Genomic DNA, 15,410 nt, shown 5'->3' with positions numbered 1-15,410 from the left:
ACTAACCCTTTATCGGATCCCTCCCCTGTCATTTGCATGTCATTTGCAAATACTTTCTCCCATTCAATAGGTTACTTTTTAGTTCTGTTGATTGTTTCCTTTGCTGCTCAGAAGCTTTTTATTTTGATCTAGTCTCAATAGTTTATTTTTCTTTTATTTGCCTTGCCTGAGGAGATATATGTAGAAAAATGTTGCTATGGCTGATATGAGAGATACTACTTCCTGTTCTTTATTCTAGGATTTTTATGGTTTCAGGTCTCACATTTAGGCCTGTAATCCATTTTGAGTTTTTTTTTGGGGGGGGGGTGATGTGAGGAGAGTGCATGCAAATGGGACAGGCATGGGGGAGAGTGAGAGAATCCCAAGCAGGCTCCATGCCCATCTTGTAGCATGATGTAGGGCTTGAATTCATGACCTGGGAGATCATGACCTTAGCTGAAATCAGCAGTCAGATCAGACTCTTAGCCACCTGAGCCACCCAGGCGCCCCTGAGTTTATTTTTGTGTATGGTGAAAGAAAGTGGTCCTTTTTCATTCTTTTACATGTTGCTGTCCAGTTTTCCCAGTACCATTTGTTGAAGAGCCTTTTTCCCATTGCATATTCTTGCCTCCTTTGTTGAAGATTAATTGACCATATAATTGTGGGTGTATTTCTGAGTTATCTGTTCTGTTCCATTGACCTATGTGTCTATTCAAACTTTTTTCAATATTATTGTATCTGTTATGGTGATCTGTGATCAGTGATTATGACTCACTGAAAACTCAGATGATGGTTAGCATTTTTTTTACCAATAAAATATTAAAAAACTTTTTTTACAATATTCATTTATTTTTGAGAGAGCGCAAGTGTGGGAGGGGCACACAGAGAGGAGGGTACAGAGGCTCCAGTGTGGGCTCTGTGCTGACAGCAGAGAGTTCAGTGTGGGGCTCGAACTCACAAACCATGAGCTCATGACCTGAGCCTAATTTGGAGGCTCCAATAAAGTGTTTCTTGTTTGAATGTTTATTTATTTTCAGAGAGAGAGCAGAGGAGGGGCAGAGAGAGAGGAGGTAGAGAATCCCAAGCAGGCTCTGAGTGGCCAGCACAGAGCCTAATATGGGGCTTGAATTTACAAACTGTGACATCATGACCTGAACTGAAATTAAGAGTCCGACACTTAACAGACCGAGCCACCCAGGTGCCCCCAATTGAGTATTTTTTAATTTAGGTGTGTACTTTGTTCTTTTCTTTTAAAGACATAATGCTATTGCATACTTAAATAGACAGTAGTATAGTGTAAACATAACTTTTATATGCGCTGGGAAACCAAAAAATACATTCAACTCACTTTATTGCGACCTTTGTTTTGTTGTGGTAATCTGGAACCACGCCTGCAGTATCTCTGAGGTATGTCTGTAAATGTGTGAATAGAGTAAATAAATTGTGATATCTTGATCCAGTGGAATACCACACAGCAGTGAGTGAGTGGACCACAGCCCTCCCACCAACTTTGGTACATGTCACAAATACAGTGTTGAGCTAGTGTAAACTCATAACCTATGTGCTATGGTTTTATATAAAGTTCAAAACCAGATAAAAATGAATCTGTGCTGTTTGAGGGTATGACAGTGGTTAGTTACCCTTGTGGGGTGGTAGGTGGATGAATGAATGGTGGGGGCAGGAGGGAGACTTTTGGCCTGCTTGTATCAATCATACATTTATTATGTGTGTAGTTTCCTCTATATGTTTTAGGCCTCAATAAAAGGCCTACATAAAACAGACACTTCGAAAATATTAAAATTGCTATAAGAATGTAAGAAAATAAAGTACAAGGAGATGCTGAGATAAAAGATCAGGCTTTTCACTTGAAATAATGGTAACTGAGGAGCTTTTAATTTTTTGTTTATTTACATCTGCTTTATCCCCAAATGGATCCCTTTTTTCTCTGTCCCCCAGCAATAATCCAGGTTTTCCTGTCTTGCCTTGATTGTTGTAATAGTTTCTCAACCAGTTTTCTTCTCTCCGTCCTTTACCCACTATGGTTTATCTTTTATTTTGCTGTAAGGGAACTTGGAGAATACAAACCTGATCATATCACTCATCTGCTAAGAAATATTTAAGGATGGAATGATGGTTTTTGCAGAGCATAATGTTGGTGCTGGGCATGTGGGTTGTGAATCCTATCCAATTCTTATAACTGTTGTTGGACTTTTTGTAGGTTTCCCCACTTCTCTGTCTCTGTGTAAACTGGATGAGTTCTTGGGATGAGTCTGTGAGCTAATGTATTTAATGAGCCTGTTATATAGGGTCCCATATGTGGGAGGTACATTTCCTTCTTCCCCTTGACTATGATTTTATTTGTCTCATCCAGCCATGTATGACTGAAGTTAGTGCATTGATACGAGCTTTTCAGCTGGACTGTAACTACTGTTGGAGAGGAATGAATGTTGTTGCTGCAGTATCCTGTGGGCTCTGCTCAGAGCTGTGAACACAGCCAGCGCTCAGGGATTGGTGATTGTGCATATTGATGTGTTGGGACCTAGTAGAAATGGATCCGGTGATGGAGTGACATCTGGGCAGGCAGAACTAGGGAGCAACTGGAGGTGGATTCAGCCTACCACAGTGACACAGAGTGTCTAGAACCAAGTTATTCCAGAGGCTGAGTCTTGACAGACAGGAGGCCATAAGGGGACTGAGGAAAGATGTGTTTGCTTGGCTACCATGGTGTGTGCCCTCTGAGCTAGGGCATAGTTCTCCTTGTCCCTGGTCATGGTAATTGTCTGAGGAGGGACCTTGCCCAGTATAACACACCTGAGTTCAGGATGGGCATTCCTGGCCACGTGTAGATTGCTTGTCTGGTTTGGCGATTCCTGATTAACTATACTTGAGGTTCGTGATTTGTGTTGAGTAATATGTGCAGGCTCAGAGTCAGCCCATCTGAATTTGAGCCCCCCCCCCTCCCCCCAGCCTTCCCTACTTGCTTTGCTATGTGACTTTGGGCAAAGAACTTGCTGAACTTCAGTTTTCCAATCTGTGAAATGGAAATAATACTACTACTTACCTTGGAGCTTTGTTTCATTAAATATAATGTAATGTAAAATGCTTAACACAATATCTGGCCTACAGTAAACTCTTAATAAGCAGTAGCTCTTTGTTTCAGTGAAAACATCCCAGGTAGTCAGAGATCTAGTTCTAAATTCAGCTGACCACTAATGAGCTGCAAAATCAATAGACAGGTTTTTGCCATTTTGGTATAAGAAACCTCAGTGATTGATTTTCTACTTTTGTGTATTGCTTTTGGATCTCATACCAATATAGCCACCTGGGATTTGATTCTCTCTCTTAACTGAAAGATCCCTTTCATTGTGATTTGGAAATTTGATGAACTTGGAAATTTTTGCCTGCCAGTTTTCTTTTTAATAACATGATCTGCTGAGGTGCCTGGGTGGCTCAGTCTGTTAAACCGTCTGATTCTTGATCTCAGGTCAGGTCTTGATCTCAGGGTCATGAGTTCAAGCCTTGCATTGGGCTCTGCGCTGGGCATGAATACTACTTAAACAAACAGGGGTGCCTGGGTGGCTCAGTCAGTTAAGGGTCCAACTTGATTTCGTGGGATTGAGCTCTGTGTCAGGCTCTGCACTGAGAGTGCAGAGCCTGCTTGGGATTCTCTCTCTCCCTCTCTCATTACCCCTTTCCCACTTGTGCACGTGTACTCTCTCTCTCACAAAATAAATAATTAAACATTTAGAAAACAAAAAACAAAAAAACACAAGACTGACAGGGGTGGACGATATAAAATGCTTTAGGGGGTGCCTGGCTGGCACCATCGGGAGAGTGTGCAACTCTTGGTCTTAGGGTCATGAGTCTGAGCCCTATGTTGGGTGTAGAGGTTACTAAAAATAAAATAAATAAGATAATAAAAAATAAAAATAAAATAAAAGCTTTAGGGTGAACAGATGGGTGTTTTAAATCACTATGTTTTATCTTGTTACTCCCCTGCTGGTCCTTTGTAAAACTGGTCAGTTTGGTGGCAGAATGGGCCACATAGGCCACTCACCCACTGTCTGGGGTATAGCCTGGTCATTCCCGTACCCTCTTAGATGGTAGAGCGGTTTTGCGCAGCCAGGAAGGAACACACAACTCTGTCCTCCTGTCAAGTGGACACAGACCTTATGGATGATTTCACAATTCTCATGTGCGTGGTTGCTGAGATGGCCAGCAGTTATCAGGCTGAAAGAAACCAGCTGGTTTACCTTGCTATATTCTAGGTGGGAAATGAAAACCCTGGCCCCTAGTCCTGCCTGTGCCAGTAACCAGAAGGACCCTAAGTTATCATCATCAGTGAACTGGGGTCAGGAGACATGTTCATCCTTCACCATGACGCTGGCTGTCAATGAGAGCAAACATAGGAGGGTATTTAGAAGATTCCATAGACCCCAGGCCTCCAGAAGGCACCCCCTGTTCCAGGCATCTCCCCTCACTGTCTCCCATCAAAGTCTCCTTCTGTTTCCTCATGGTTTTGCTGGTCACTTGACTAATCCAGTAACTAAATTTCTCAAGATTTGAAAGATTAAAACCAGCATAATAGGCCACCTATTCTCAACATACCTAGGTTTCACTCAGACTTCTAAGAAATTCTGGTATTCAGGGGTGGCATTTCAGACGGGGTGGGTTCAGGTGGAGAGATGTTTCAAGGTGAGACTCTGACACCAGGCAACCTGTGTCCTAGTTCATAGGCATTGTGAACTTGACATTATGCATAAGTGAAAAACACATAGAATATTACAGAAATTATGCTGTTTGGTGAAAATTATTGTAAAGAAGTACTCTCTTTATGCTGAGTGCTCTGGTTGTGGCAAATGGGACCTTGAGATCTAATGGAGTTCTCACGTGGAAATTCCTGGTGCTTCTGTTCCATGAGAACCAGAAAATGCTCTGCAGAGATTATTTTTCAATCCTCTCAATTTCCCTGCTGGGTTGGTTGACCAGAAGAAACAGTTCTGGTCTGAGAGTCCATAGACTGAATCTTAGTAGCAGTCCTGCTACTGTTCACTTGTGATCTGAGCTCTTTACAGATGTGATTTCCTCATTTTTAAAGTGATGATGTACGATCAGGTATGAATGAGACAAGGCCCTTTCACGTGAGGAGAAAAGCCCATAATCAGATGCAGGGAAAAGAGCTAAGTTTTATATTAGGAACATATAAAGTGCTGTGGAAACAAAGATTCAGATTTTGTTTGTAGAGCAGGAGCTGGGACGTTAAGAGGACAAGGTGACATTTGAGTTAAACCTTAAAGTGTGAGGGTAGAGGGTTTGGACCAAGGCCAGGGAATAGGAAAGTTATTCCCATGCTGGGACCAAGCAGGGTAGAGGTTCAAAGGCATCGAGGAGAATAAATGGCTATGATCGTTTGTCCCTGAGATGCCTCTTCTGACTCTGGTCTCCAGATGTTTCCCTTTCCCTCGGCCAGGACTTGCATCACATAAGTGAATTTGGAAGGTCAGTTTAGGTTTGCATTTCCAAATTAGGTTTCTCAGAATACCAGAATCCATTTAATGAATTCTCTTCCAGTGGCAAGTTCAGGCTTCTTTGGTATCTGGATTTGTTTCTACATAAATGAGTTCAGTTGTGAGTAGCGGTTCGTACCAGAAAGAATACTCTAGAATCAAAGGGGACCTCACTTGTGCTTACTACCTGTTGTTACATCCATTTGGTTCTCACTCTGGGTAACCCTTGTCTGTAGGCCGAAATGAGTCTTGGGGCACTGGAGTGGGCCCTTCTTTGTTGCCATCTATACCTTGTGGCTTTAGACTGGCCTTCTTACAAGGGCATGCTCTCTCTCTCCTTAAAGGGAAGAGAGCCCTCTGAGCTTAATTAGATTATGGTGTCTGAAAGAGAGAACCAAGGTGGCCTGGTTCAACAAGACAAAGGTTTATTTCCCTCTCAGGTCAAACTGGAAGCAGTTGTCTGATGTCCTTCTGCTCTCATAGCTTAGTGATGATCTGGTGGAGAAATAGGGAGCAGGCTGTTCAGAGGGAAAAAAGAAGGGCTGTAGTACTTTTTTTTGGTGGAAAATGCGGGCATCAAATGCTCTAATACTTATGGACACATGCAGCCTGAGGAGACGACAAGTGGCCGTCCTAGAAGAGCCTCACCCTCCTCAGGTGACAAGCTGCTCTCTGATCCAGAGCCTTGCAGGAAGTTGCTCTTTGTGCAGCCAAGCCTGAGCATTTGGGAAGTAGCTCTGTAGTCAGGCCATACTGTGTGGATCATGGAACAATTGGCCAAGCTGTCTAAGAGAGCTCAACAGCAGACCACCATCACCCTCCAGGGAGAGAGTATCACAAGCAAGATAACAACAGCTAACATGTGAGAACTTGCCATGTGCTAGGCACTGTTCCAAGTTCTTTCTTGTATTGTTTTATTTAATCCTCAAAACAAATCCTATGAGGTGGGGGTACTGTTGTGCCCAGTTGATTAATTATAAACTGGGATGCAGGTGAGATGAATTAACTTGAACTGATACCTATACATCTAGCAGGTGGTGGAGCCACAATTTGAATCTAGTTGCAGAGCCTATACCCTCACTCTAGGCTCTGTGTCTGCTGTCTTTTAGGATTCCAGGGAAGGATGCCCTGCTCCTGGGTCCTGGAGTGGGCAGTGGGAGTACCTCTCTACAGGAGACCTCTGTGCACATGGGTAATCTGAATTAGTTCGGCCTCTGGTCTCCTTGATGGCCCCTTTACCTCAGGGAATCACCAGCATTAGCTTAGTACCTGCTGGACAGTTCTCTCTGTGAGCTCTGCCATTTTAGGCCACATTTGACTTCCCAGTTTTCAGCTGGAAGTCAGCGTGAGCCTCTGAAGGCTTTCTCTCTTCCCCCTGCTCTCAGAGAACACGGGCCTCTTTATAGAACAACTTCCTATGTTATCTCTTCTTTGTATCTTCATTGTTTACCCCTCTAATTGAAGCCTCAGGAAGGACTCTTTAAAGCTTAAAGTGACCATATTTCTGACCAGCTGCAACACTTGGGATCCTTTTAGTTACAAGTAACAGGAAACTCTATTTGAATTGACTCTACAATAAAGAGGGTGTGTTGGTTCACATAGTGGGGAAGTTCAGGGGATGTATGGCTCTCAGACTATCTTATCATGTTGCCTGTCAGTGCTATTTTCAGGTTGGATACCCTTGTATCATTTGGATAGCCAAGTATCATTTAAGCCTCCATACTGCTTCATTCAAATCTAACGAGAATAAGAGTATATATCCTTTTTATGAATGTTGGACCAGAGTCCTACATTTGGGTCACATCAGTCCATTCCGATCCCTGCCTTGAACCAACTGGTCAGGCTCAGGTTATCTAAGCCTAAGACTGCAACCAGGGAATTACTGATTAACTGAATGTGGAGTTAGTCCTGTTCAAAGCCCTTACATGCTGCACAGTGAAGGAGGGATAGAAGAAACACTGGGAGATACCCACAATGTCTCCTACGTGCAGCAGATACAAAGTGAGAAGAAAACAGCATAACCTGGGAGCGAGTGAGTGGTGGTGCTGTTGAACTGCAGAGCAGATCTGTGTCTTGGGCTGGTTTCCTATTTCAAGGACAATGCTCAGTACCCGAGACTTGGAGGCCCAAGTCCTCTCACAGGTTTGAGTTCACCCTTTCTGTTTAGTAATGTATGTGATCTTGTAGCTTCTCTGAATTTCACTTCCTCCTCTGCTGAAGGGTAATGTTATTAAGGTATAGCTACATTTTATGCACAATTACCAGTTTGAAGTTATATGATAGAAAATCTTATACGCAAAATTTGAATTAAAGCAGATCCTAAAAAGTTGGGAAAATTCATTAATCACGTGATGTCACAGTTGGTAGGCCAGTGAGAGTGTTCATTATGTCTTCATTTTTGGGGAATGTTAGTCATGAATTACCTGAGTTTGAGTAACGTGGGAACTTCAGGAATCCCTGGTATGGAATGAAGTGCCCCATCCTTCTCTTATTGCTTATTGGGTTCCCTAGAGGATGTGATTCTGTTTTATGAAATGTGAAATGAGAAAATACTGTTGTTAGAGAAGCCCAAAGGAACTCCCATACTTAGATGATAACCGGGTATGCCCTGGCATTTGGCAGTTTATACCCTATATTCAAGTTTATACCCTATATTCAGATCTTTCTCGAGGATGCAGGACCAAGGTGGTCTCCTCTTCAGCTGCTTCTGCTACTGATGGGATTAATGCTGTTAGCTTTCCAATAAATTAATGGCTATAGTTACTTTAGTTTGGAGGTCATTAAAACTTGAATTTACAAATAAAAAACTGGATCGGGCAACAGTTTCTATATGTGTGTGGGTGAAGATACATCAGCTTAAATCACACCTTTGCTCAGATGTTTCCAGTGGCCAACTTTTTTATAAGGCCTTATACAATCTGCTTCTAGCCACATCATCTTCTCTCCCTCAACCTAATTCTAATTTCACTTCCAGCGAAGACATACAAGCTTCCTTGCTATTTATTGACTTCAAATTCCACTTGTTCATTGCTAACATATGAGAAAGCAGTGGGCTTTTGTATATTAACCTGGTTTCTTTACGACCTTGCTATAATCACTATTAGTTCCAGCGTTTTTGTTTTTTGTTTTTTGTTCTTGGTCAGTTCTTTGAGATTTTCTACATAGTCATGTCTATGCAAACAAAGATAGTTTTATTTCTTCTTTTCCAACCTGTGTAATATTTTCTTATCTTATTGTACTACTTAGGATGTCTAGCACAATGCTGAATGGAAATGTTGAGAGAGGACATCCTTGCCTTGTTCCTGATCTTAAGGAGAAAGCATTCAGTTCTTACCATTAAACATAAAGTTAGCCATATACTTTTTGTAGATGTCCTTTGTTAGGGAAGATTCCCTCTTCTTAATTTTCTGAGGGTTTTTATCATGAGGAGTGTTGGATTTTGTCAAATGCTTTTTCTGCATCTTTGTGACAGGATTTTTATTCTTTAGCCTGGTATAGTGGATTACATTAATTGATTTTTGAATGTTGAGCCAGCCTTGTGTACCTGGAATAAATCCCACTTGGTCGTAGTATATCATTTTTTCATACATTGGTGGGTTCAGTTTGCCAATATTTTTGCATCTGGGTTCATGAGAGATACTGGTCTGCAGTTTTCCTTTCTCGTAATGTCTTTGATTAGAGTAATGCTGGCTGCATAAAAAGACTTAGGAAGTAGTCCCTGTGCCTGTTTCTTCAACACCGAAAGCCAACCCTTTGAGTCATCCACTTGCTGGCCCCCTGCCTGGAAAAGTCTTCTCCCCAGATTTCCAAATGTTTCATGCTCTCCTTTCAAGTCTGTGCTCAGATATCCTTTTCTCAGTGAGGTGATCTCTGATTACATACTATTAAAATTGCAAATCTCCTCTTCTCTCATCTCTACTATTCCCCTTCCCTCCTTTATTTTTTCCACAGTACTGATCATCTTCTAAAATACTATATAACTTACTTGTTTTCTGCTGCCACGCACTAAGTATAGCTCTGTGAGGGTAGAGGTTTTGTCTTTTTTGTTGTTGTTCATTGTTGTATTCCTCCTCCCTAGAATACCGCCTGGAGCATAGTAGATGCTCAAATATTTGTTGAGTAAATGGATTTAAGCCATGACTAATAATGTAGTTATAGCCAAGAGGATCTGCAAAAATGAGTTATGTGTTTATATCTGAGGAGGAATGTTCCCAGGATCAGAGGAAAGTAAATATTGTTGATAGCTTTTATAAAATTTGGGAGGCATTTGACTACGTTTTGCTAATCAACTGTATCAACTTGGCCAAGTCAACTTATTTCTCTGGGCTTTGGTTTCTTCTTCTTTTTATTTTTTATTTATTTATTTTTATTTATTTATTTATTTATTTATTTATTTATTTATTTATTAAAAAAAATTTTTTTTAACGTTCATTTATTTTTGAGACAGAGAGAGACAAAGCATGAACGGGGGAGGGTCAGAGGGAGACACAGAATCTGAAACAGGCTCCAGGCTCTGAGCTGTCAGCACAGAGCCCGACGCGGGGCTCGAACTCACGGACCGCGAGATCATGACCTGGGCCGAAGTCGGCCGCTTAACCAACTGAGCCACCCAGGCGCCCCTATTTTTTATTTTTTAAATGTTTATTTATTTTTGAGAAAGAGACAGAGCATGAGTGGGGGAGGAGCAGAGACTGAGGGAGACACAGAATTTGAAGCAGGCTCCAGGCTCTGAGTTGTCAGCGCAGAGCCCGATGCAGGGCTCAAACTCACAAACCAAACTCACAAACTGTGAGATCATGACCTGAGCTGAAGTCGGACACTTAACCAACTGAGCCATCCAGGCGCCCCTGGGCCTTGGTTTCTTAATCTTAAATTGTATTTTTGTAAATTAGATTTAAGGTCTTTTCTAAAGTTCTTGTTTGTTGAACTTAGTTTCTCAGTTGCAGAGTATTTTAACAAGGAGGGAACTTAGAGACCCTTAATTCCTGTGTTCTTTAGCCGGTAGATTAACTTCTGCCTGGAGAGCCCAGGTTTAACAGCTAGTACGACAGCCTGCTATCCTCTCTGATGGTTCTTGGGTGCCCCTTTGGGAGAGAGGCCTGGGTTGCGGTGCTGACATGGTGCTGAAGAGCTAGATGAACCTGCTGATAAGTATTCCATTGTATGGACACAGCACAAATGATTCATTCACCTGCTGATGGAGGTTTGGGTAGTTTCCACTTTGGGGGATTACAACTACAGCTTCAGTGGGCTTTCATGTACAAGTCTTAGTATGGACACATTATCCCTTCTCTTGAGTAAATATCTAGGGGTAGAGTGGTTAGGTCACAGAATATGTGTGCTTAAACACTTCTTAATATCTACAGAGTAAGGCGTGATCAATTATTAGCTTATACATTGGATAAGCTAAACAACTGGATTTTTGCAATAGTAAGGCTGTTGTTAACTTTGAAAACTGAAAACAGTCTCAATAGAGTGGTAGGTGGGAAGTTTTTAGAATGGAATTAGGAAAAATTGTGAAGTGAGAAGTTTGGACAAGGGAGTGTTGATGACTTGAGTTTACTTACTGTGAAGATTAGCAGAGAATGAAGTTGTGGTATTTGGAAGGTGCAAATTGTTCATTTTTTTCCTAAGATTTTAAAAATGTTTGTTTATTTTTGAGAGAGCAAGTTCACACAAGCAGGGGAGAGGGATAGGGTGGGGGACAGAGGATGTGAAGCGGGTTCTGAACTGACAGCTGCGAGCCCCATGTGGAGCTTGAACTCACAAACCCATGAGATCATGACCTGAGCTGAAGTTGGATGCTTAACTGACTGAGCCACCCAGGTGCCCTGTGAATTGTTCATTTTTAAATGGGTTATTTCATGTTATGTGAATTGTACTGCAATTATTTAAAAAAAAAAACAAAAACAAAAACAAATTCCTGACACGCTGGTCACGCCTCAAGCTAATTAAATCTGAATCTCTGGGGGTGGGACCTGGGCTTTCACTTTTTTTTTTTTTTTAAGTTTGTTTATCCTGAGAGAGGGAAAGTGCACATGCATGAGTGTGAGCAGGGGAGGGGCAGAGAGAGAGAATCCCCACTTGGAGCTCAAACCTATGAACCGTGAGATCATGACCTAAACTGAAATCAAGAGTTGGACGCTTAACCAACTGAGCCACCCTGGCATTCCTGAGCATTCATTTTTTAAAAACCTCTCCCGGTGATTGCCTATGTTGCCACTGAGGATCTGTGATCTAAGTAGGGTTGGCAAACTTAATCTGTAAAGGGCCAGACAAATATTTTCAGCACTGAGAGCCATAAAGTCTCCATCTTCACTCTTTACCTCTGCTGTTGAAGCATGAAAGCACCCATCATCAACAAATGCTCATCAACAAATGAGCATAGTGTGTTTCAATAAAACTTAAAATAACAGGCAATGGGCCAGAGTTTGCCCACCATTGATCTAAAGGCTAGATGATGGGAGAAGGGTTTCTAGAGCCTTGAGCGGTTGGAAGGTGACCTAGGCAGAACCAGATCCAGAACTCTGTTTTGTTGCCAATTTTAATTCTTCACATTGGACATACACTTGAGAATAAACATCTCAGTGTTAAAAACAAAATGTTAAGCCAATACTTGTATTTAATTCCAGCTGCAAAAGACAAGGAAAAGAATAAAGAGAAGAAGTTCAAAGAATTTGTGAGAGTGAAGCCAAAGAAAAAAAAGAAAAAGAAAAAGAAAACCAAACCTGGTAATTTTCCCCTTCACTTGGGTTTCCTACCATGGGATTAGGAGGGGTTACTTTCTCCCCATTCCTGGCCTCTGAGCCTGCACTGAGGAGAGGAGGGGCCAGTGGGCCTTTACTGGAGCTTGTGGGATCAGCTTAGCATGAACCCTGGCAGGGCAGGAGTCTGCTCAACCTGGGTGTTACAAGGCCACATTGACATTTAGGAAGGCCTTCTTTCTTGGCTGCGTTGGCCACCGTGCCCTGTCATAGGATAGTGCACATGAAATCATTATAATAGGAGAGGATATGCAGATTAATGGCTATTTGCATATGCAACTCTTTGTTGTTGTTTTTTAAAGATTTTATTTTATTTTTATTTTTTAAGTAGGCTCCATGCCCAATGCAGGGCATGAACTCATGACCCTGAGATCAAGATTTGCATGCTTCACCAACTGAGCCAGCCATGCACCCTTAAAATTTTTATTTATTTTTATTTATTTTTTAATGTTTGTTTGTTTATTTATTTATTTTTCAACTTTTATTCATTTTTGGGACAGAGAGAGACAGAGCATGAACGGGGGAGGGGCAGAGAGAGGGAGACACAGAATTGGAAACAGGCTCCAGGCTCTGAGCCATCAGCCCAGAGCCTGACGCGGGGCTCGAACTCACGGACCACGAGATCGTGACCTGGCCGAAGTCGGACGCTTAACTGACTGCTCCACCCAGGCGCCCCATGTTTATTTATTTTTGAGAAAGAGAGAGCCCAAGTCAGGGAAGGGCAGAGAAAGGGAGACACAGAATCCAAAGCGGGCTCCAGGCTCTGACCTGTCAGCACAGAGCCCTACTCAGGGCTTGAACTCACAAGCCGTGAGATCATGACCTGAGCCGAAGTTGGACACTTAACCAATTGAATCAACTAGGTGCCCATAAAGATTTTGTTTTTAAGTAATCTACACCTAACATGGGGCTTGAACTCATGATTCTGAGATTGAGTCGCATGCTCCACTGACTCAACCAGCCAGGCCCCCCTTTTAAAATTTGTTTTGTTTTGTTTTTGTTTTTGTTTAAATAATCTCTATACCTAGCACAACATGGGGCTTGAACTCACAACCCCGAGATCAAGAATCACAGGTTCTAGCGACTAAGCCAGGCAGGCACCCCTTACATACACAACTCTTAAACACATACCTCTAAATCTTTCAAGAAAGGATTACTTCTTGAAAATTGTGTGTCTAGCTCCCACAAAAATGTTGATTAAGAAAATCAGGGTTCCAACCTTGGGAGCTAAAGGGATGCCATGTTTTATTCTCAGTGTTATCTTCTGGCGTAGAAAACCAGTCTTATCAGGAAAAGAGGGAGAAGGGTGATGGTGAGGAGGAAGCTTTTGGTTTTGAGGTTTTTCAAGGTAGCTGGAAGTATTAATCCCTAAATCTATCCGCCACACCCCTTTGTCGTTGACTTGGTCCTCAGACTTTGAGTTGTTTGAACAGCAGTGCTGTTGGTTGGATGGGATTGATTCTGGAATGCCTTGATGATGTGTTGGGGTACTAATTCCTTCCTGATCCTGTTCTTTCAGAATGCCCTTGCAGTGAGGAAATCAGTGATACATCTCAGGAACCTTCTCCACCCAAGGCATTTGCTGTCACCAGGTGTGGGTCCTCACATAAGCCTGGGGTCCATATGAGCCCGCAGCTCCATAGCTCAGAATCTGGAAACCATAAAGGGAAAGTGAAAGTAACTGGTAAGGAGGCTGTCTGCTGGCTTCATCATTTGAATAGGACCACAGTCTGAGAAGGCTGGATTTATATTGACACTGTAACTTACTTCCCAGGTCCTCTGCAAGTACAGTGGGTTATATTTTCAAAATAAAAAACTACATCAAATAAAAGAAAGGCTATTAGCTGTGCCTTTCCTAAACTTCTCTTTTCTCTAACTTTGGTCTACTTTGGTCTTGGTTGAATGCCATTCCAGTGTGTCTATAACCAAATCCATTATACCCCATCCTCTTGCACACTTGCCCTTCTCAATCCTTCATTTCTTATTGATGGACTCTGCATTTAACCTGGTTGCTTGTGGAAATCTGAGTCAACCTTGAAACCTCCTCTTCTGTAGCAATTTAGAGGGTGATTGTGAGTTTGGAAGGGATTAATAAGTATATGGAAACTACTTCGAACAGTATCTGGTACAAAATAAGTGGTCAGTAAAGGTTAGCTGTAATTATAACTTATGAGGCACCAAGATCTAGTGATTCTAGTTCTGATTATCCCTGGAATCTACCCACTTCATTTCCCACTGTCTACAGAGTTTTTAAGGTGGATCTGGATATAGACTTGATGGTAAGTCAGTTCCTGGCTGGATGGGATGAGATGGAGGAACATATTTGAGTCATTAGGATGATCTGTGTAGTTGATGGGGAGTTGGACCTTCTCTGCTGTTGTGCTCTGTGACCTTGAGTAGCCACTTACCTTGGGCCTCACTCAGTAAAATGAGGAAATGGAGTTCAGTTCATTGCCAGGTAGCATACATCATTTAGGCTGTCATTAGATGACAGGCCCAAGGAATAGATGGGAGTTCCCATTTCTGAGTTCTGTGAAAGTTCATAGAGGAGTGGGGCTGTAAGGTCGTTTCCACTTAGACATCCTAGGTTTTTAGAAAGATTATAACTATAATTTAAAATAGTGACTGTTGTTTTCCTTTTCCTCTCAGAGGAGGATAATCTGAGTGAGTCCTCTTCTGAGAGCTTTCTTTGGAGTGACGAGGAGTATGGCCAAGATGTTGATGTGACTACCAACCCAGACGAGGAACTCGATGGGGACGACCGTTATGATTTTGAAGTGGTCCGCTGCATCTGTGAGGTTCAGGAAGAAAATGACTTCATGATTCAGGTAGGTAGAGCTTCCAGGAGACAGACGTTGAGAAACACAAACTAGTCCTTAGAGGGAATTTTGAGCGACTGCAGTTTGAGGCCAATAAACACAATAGGTCATGTTAGAAGCCTCAGCCAGATAGGCAGTAATAGCAGAAGCACTTGAGCTTTACTTTGTAGTGCAGCTTCCTCTGAATCTCAGACTGGTGTAAATAGCCCATTAGTAGACTAAGAGAAGACTTGAGATACCACTGAGTCTGAAAGTCTCCTGCTCTGCTTGGGGCAGCTGGGACCCACCAATGGGAAGAGGCTTGCCTGTGGTCACACAGTAAGGAGTTGAATAACAGGGAT

General features: G+C 42.2%; 1 protein-coding gene across 6 annotated transcripts in view; it reads left to right on the top strand.

The window, feature by feature from the left end:
- The window catches only part of PHF20 (PHD finger protein 20), a 171,636-nt gene that overhangs the window by 129,324 nt on the left and 26,902 nt on the right, over window positions 1–15,410 (top strand). For all 6 annotated transcript variants that reach the window (XM_045444764.1, XM_045444765.1, XM_045444762.1 and 3 more), the window contains 3 exons: window positions 12,119–12,217; window positions 13,770–13,934; window positions 14,900–15,078. In XM_045444764.1, coding sequence (XP_045300720.1) covers window positions 12,119–12,217; window positions 13,770–13,934; window positions 14,900–15,078 — 443 coding nt within the window. The remainder of the gene's footprint in view (window positions 1–12,118; window positions 12,218–13,769; window positions 13,935–14,899; window positions 15,079–15,410) is intronic.

This window comes from Leopardus geoffroyi, chromosome A3 (assembly GCF_018350155.1).
Source record: "Leopardus geoffroyi isolate Oge1 chromosome A3, O.geoffroyi_Oge1_pat1.0, whole genome shotgun sequence".
Taxonomy (NCBI): Eukaryota; Metazoa; Chordata; class Mammalia; order Carnivora; family Felidae; genus Leopardus; species Leopardus geoffroyi.
The sequence above is the reverse complement of the archived record's forward strand: the minus strand, read 5'-3'. Positions and strand labels throughout refer to the sequence as shown.